This window comes from Populus nigra, chromosome 1 (genome assembly GCF_951802175.1).
Source record: "Populus nigra chromosome 1, ddPopNigr1.1, whole genome shotgun sequence".
NCBI lineage: Eukaryota > Viridiplantae > Streptophyta > Magnoliopsida > Malpighiales > Salicaceae > Populus > Populus nigra.
In genome coordinates, this window is record NC_084852.1 from 21,220,603 (window position 1) to 21,225,567 (window position 4,965).

The 4,965-nt window shown below is 34.0% G+C and overlaps 1 protein-coding gene across 2 annotated transcripts; it reads left to right on the forward strand.

The window, feature by feature from the left end:
• Positions 1-2,051: 2,051 nt before the first annotated feature.
• Positions 2,052-4,139, forward strand: LOC133699749 (SAGA-associated factor 11-like). Of its 2 annotated transcripts, none has more exons than XM_062123182.1 (4): positions 2,052-2,223; positions 2,455-2,543; positions 3,221-3,532; positions 3,759-4,139. In XM_062123182.1, exons 2-4 carry the CDS (start codon positions 2,502-2,504, stop codon positions 3,939-3,941), a joined length of 537 nt encoding a protein of 178 aa, XP_061979166.1. In that variant the 5' UTR covers positions 2,052-2,223; positions 2,455-2,501; the 3' UTR covers positions 3,942-4,139. The 2 variants fall into 2 exon arrangements, with proteins under 2 accessions (XP_061979166.1, XP_061979174.1); XM_062123190.1 differs by having other exon boundaries at positions 2,459-2,543.
• Positions 4,140-4,965: the final 826 nt, after the last annotated feature.

Below are 4,965 nucleotides of genomic sequence, written 5' to 3' on the forward strand. Positions count from 1 at the left end.
TTGTTAATGAAATGTTGGGTGAAACCCACCTGTTAAATAAAAGTGATAAATTATGTTTATGGCATTAAATGCTAGATTAATAAGAATCTTGTGATTGAGTTCATGATATAGATCATTGAATTAATAAATGCCTAATATTTGTGAAGAATAAAGACAAAGATTGTATCACCTGATAAGAATGCATAAAATGGTAGATGATTTAGCAAACTTAATTAGTGATAAGAAGGATGATCTCTATGATGAGGAAGATGATGTTATAATATAAAGGATGACTTAGAGATAAAAAGGGATTAGGTGGATGACTATTTTGGAAAGTCAAATAAAGTATAAGTAAGGCTGTATTATATGGATTTTTGTATAGAAAGCTTTGTGATTATTGTGATAATATAATGAAGTGAATAAAAAAATTAATTTAAATGACTTGTGTGGCATAGCCTGAGGATGTGTTTAGGGATAACCTTGTTTAGTTCCTGGGGGGAACTGTTATAAGAATATATGACAGAAAAAGAACAAATAGATAAAGGTCACTAACAATAGAAGTAATGGTTGTTTAAAATATGTATATGATGTGTTTGATAATGTGTTACTAGAGTATATGTGACACAATTTGGAATTGTTCTTAGTGTGCATTTATGAGATTATAAAATATGCATCTAATAATATATTTGTAATATGATATAAATTGACTTGACAGTAAATGTGATAAGAAAATAAATTATGGTTGTATTGGTGGCAAAATGATGTTTCATTGGAAATGATGGTGATCACGTGTTGGAATGTAACTACTAACCATGTTGTTTAACACAAAAAAAGACAAGAAAAATTATGGCTAAAATTATAAAGTTATAAGAGGAGAATCCGTTTCAAACCTGAGTTTACAAAGGAAAATAAACGTATTAATATTTCAATCATGTGATGTAATGGGACATTAAACTGAAAGGTGAAGTAAACCTTGAATATGTTTTGACTCGTTGGGGTGCAAATACATTAACGACGAGGTAGTGGTGTCGATATAATATGACAAGTCAAAAAAGATGATAATACAACTAAAATCAACTGTTATAAGAAAAGTCAGTTGCTAAATGAACAAGAGTATGATGAACAAGAATTTTAAATTGTTGAGTATAAAAGTCGAATCACTAAAAAGTGTATGATATCATTTCTATTTATAAGGGAATGAGTCTCTTTGATGTTTCTTTTTATATTAATAATGTTGCTTATTAACATGTGGATAGAAAAAATTTTATTTGTTGGATGACATGATAGGTGTACAGAAATATACTTATATAAATCCAATGTGAAGGGTTCAAATAATGAATTGAATGTAAGTAGCAAAATTAAGAATAGTTAAGTTGATGAGTGTGATATGTATATGTTAATAAGAAAATGATGCATAAACTAAGTTTTTTATTATCAAATTATAATTGATTTTGAATATTATATATATTGACTCCCTGAGAACTAGAAAAGAAAGTAAAAATTATTCTAAACACTATTTTTGCAAGTTGTTCGATTCTTTATACTTTAATTTAATGAAGGAAGATCAAAATGTAAGAAATAAACAGTAATAGTCTTGTAATTTTAAAAAAAAAAATTATTTTGATATTTCGAGTTCAAGGCTTAAAGAAACTATTTTATGTGTAAAAATTACGAGGTGTTACATTGAGGGACTTGATAGGTATAATTTATAAAGTTTGAGGACTAAAGTAAACTTTTTATGAGAACTTTGAAACCATCATCCATTTATGATGTTTTTTACTTTAATCCTCCATCTTTTAATCTTGTTCTTAATCAACAAATTTGATTCAATTATTCTTTAATTTGACTTAAAAAAGATACAATCACACAAAACAAAGTTTGAAAATTAAAAAAAATAAATTAAATAATAAATCTATAATAAAATATAAGAGGATGAATAATGCGCACACTATCTAGAGTTTTGTATAACAATATTACAATGAGTTTAGACTGTTATTGTAATTTCTGAAACTACAGGGGACGATATATATATTTATGTCTAAAGCTAGGGATGTATCTGTAATTACGTCGAAAATGTGGATTCCTAAACAGTGGCGAGCCATGACTGGTCTTCTGTGAGTCGCGCGAAGCAGAAGATCCCAACCAACTCTCTCTCCCTGCAAATCAAAACCAAAATTAGCACCACCCGAGTAGGCACAAGCAGAATCCCTCTCTTTCTCCGTAAACCCTACGTCGTTTCGATCTGTAAGTCATAGCCATTTCAATTCCGTGTTTATACATTGCCATGCCCATTATGACTATAATTTTTTATTTTGAGTTTCCAGATTTGTAGCTAATTAATTGAGTTACTTGTGCCAATCTGTAATCAGGGAGTGATAAACTAACACCTGTAGCAGGTTATCGTAATTTGTTTTTTGAATTTTAGATATTGTGTGAAGAAACTAGGCTTGATGATTCTGTATTCTTTTTTGCTAGGTAGTGAAGATTTTGCATCATAGTAATTGGGCTTTGCTTAAAGGTCCATGTCTGTGCCCAACGAGGATAACATGTCTCCTCATATGCAGGTATTCATTTTTCTTGAAAAAAACTCGCGATTTTTTTTTTACTGAAGTAGACCATTCTTTTATCGGTGATTTTAATGTTAAGGTAATCTGTCAGTGATTATTTTACGAGTTCTTGTTAAATACAAGATATTGTGTCTGAAGAGCTGTGTTATCATTGATGGGATTTGATCATTGCGTCTTTCTTTTGTTCCAAGTGAAATTCTATACGGAGACGCTGCTGGTACAATTGTCTGGTTGTTAATAGTTAATACTCGCCATCGTGTGATAATGTGAGACCGTAGAGGCATGTAATACATCGCACCGTCGTGATTGCAATGCAGCTTTGCATTATATTGCTCCTTGTTATAAATGATTCCGAGTTAAAACCTTTTTAAGAAATGGAAGTAAGGAAGGAACTTATGGTGTAAGTTGAATTCTCACCGTTCTCTGTGGAGAATTATTTAGTTAAAACAATGGAGGAATAAGATGTGGATGTCTCCTGGTAAAGATGTTGAGATTTATTCCCTCCTGCTCTGCTGGTTCTTTGCTAAGGAATCATGTGTTCCACTTGGAAATGAACCGTCCATGACCTATCACTCTTACCGCTTATATGGCTCTTCTCATATGTTCTTTCTGACATGCTTTTTCTTATAAAATTCTAGTCTATGTTTTTGATGGTTGTGATGTTTTTATCACAGCTTTCATCCCATTTTTTTGGGGATCTCCTCGATTCCATTATTGTTGATGTTGCCTCTGAGTGTCATCGGATGGCAAGACTGGGTCTTGATCGCAATTTGGAGGAAGAGGAAGAAGAATTGAGGTTGTCAGCACAAGCTCGTGTTACAGTAGCTGATCCTAGTAATAGTGGTGAAACCAATGGCAAGTATGTGGTAGACATTTTCGGACAAACTCATCCATGTGTTGCAAATGAAGTTTTTGACTGCATGAATTGCGGGAGACCAATTGTGGCTGGAAGATTTGCTCCTCATCTGGAGAAGTGCATGGGAAAGGTGAGCCTTTGACTGCTAACATGCTTCGCTGTCTTATTATTATTTTTTTATTATAACTTTTTTTTCTCATGTCATGGTTCAGTATAATATCTGGCAAGTATCTTGGCCAGTATTACGCTTACAAGAATTCTCCAATTTTCACTCTATGAAAACCTTTTTTTATGCTTAAGATGTTTGTATTGGATTTCTGTTTTACACATTGATGTGCTTTGGGTCTTCCATTCAGGGTAGGAAGGCTCGTGCCAAAGCCACAAGAAGTAGCACAGCCGCACAGAACCGGTACTCACGAGGCAGTCCTGTTTCCGCAAACTCCCCTTACTCAAATTCCACCAGCACAAACAGGTTATTGAATGGAACATACAGTCACACAGTCGAAGAGTACTCAAATGGAACATGTGAAGGGCCCTGAATAAAACACGAGTGATGCAGGCTGACTTCAAGACATGTAGCAACTACAATTAATGAGGGTTGTCTTGTTTTCTTAAAGTTAATATCAAAAGAGGACTTTACGGCACAATCTGTCTGTAAATATTGCAAATTAATCCTTTGTTTGAAACTTCGATTATGGAATGAGAGCAAAACCTCCTGCTGCAGTTGACTGTTGCTACATCTCACCTGTATATCTATTCCCAGCTCACCTTATATTTAAAGGGCGGCTTCTATGCCAACAAGACGTGAAAGTTCAATCTTCATATACCGTACTGAATAATTAGGAGAAATTTGGGGAAAGGAGAAGGTATAGGGCTAAAGCATGGTATCAAAGAAGTGCTGATCGCGTTAAGCTCCTGCATTTCATGCCCTTTTACGGATTTCATTTCCAACTTCATTTCTTAACACTAAAACGTCCAACAGTGAAGATCAATTGAAGTGGGATAAGAAGTTTCCTCAGTGAGGAAAAAATTCCGTTGCCGGGACTTGAAGGTGAGACCCGAATATCCTTGACCAACTAAACGGCAATGGATTCATGTTATAGTTGTCCCAGCTAAGAATAATATTATATAATATTAAATCAACTGAATATTCCATGTTTCATTGGGAATTTAGACATCTTCACGCGATCCTTTCAGGTGGTAACAGTTCGAAGAAGCAGTTGCACTTGTGTCACCAGTGTAATTGTGCTTTAAGAGGTTTGGATTCGAAAGCCCAGGCTTATAGGATGGAAGGTTGGACCACTACGTGATCTTCTTACTGATCATTGATCAAGCTATTATTCTGTTGCGTGTTCATTTTTTTTGTTCCAAAAGCTACGGTTCTTTTGTAAAAACATGTTGTGAAAACATGGGCAAGACGTCCGTGTCTTTAACATGCAGTGTATGATTGCTTTTTCAAAATCTTTTGAGACGTGCAGTGAGCAATGGCAAGATTTTGTCCAGGGAAATGATTTTCCTCACCTCATCACATGGGCAGCAGCGAGTACTATCGATCAATGCAAA

Excerpts from the sequence above, each read along its gene's own strand:
- LOC133699749 (XM_062123182.1), top strand. The coding sequence starts at position 2,502 with ATGTCTGTGCCCAACGAGGATAACATGTCTCCTCATATGCAG. Across the intron at positions 2,544-3,220 it reads ACATGTCTCCTCATATGCAG|CTTTCATCCCATTTTTTTGG; the intron begins GTATTCATTTTT and ends TTTTTATCACAG. Across the intron at positions 3,533-3,758 it reads TGGAGAAGTGCATGGGAAAG|GGTAGGAAGGCTCGTGCCAA; the intron begins GTGAGCCTTTGA and ends TCTTCCATTCAG.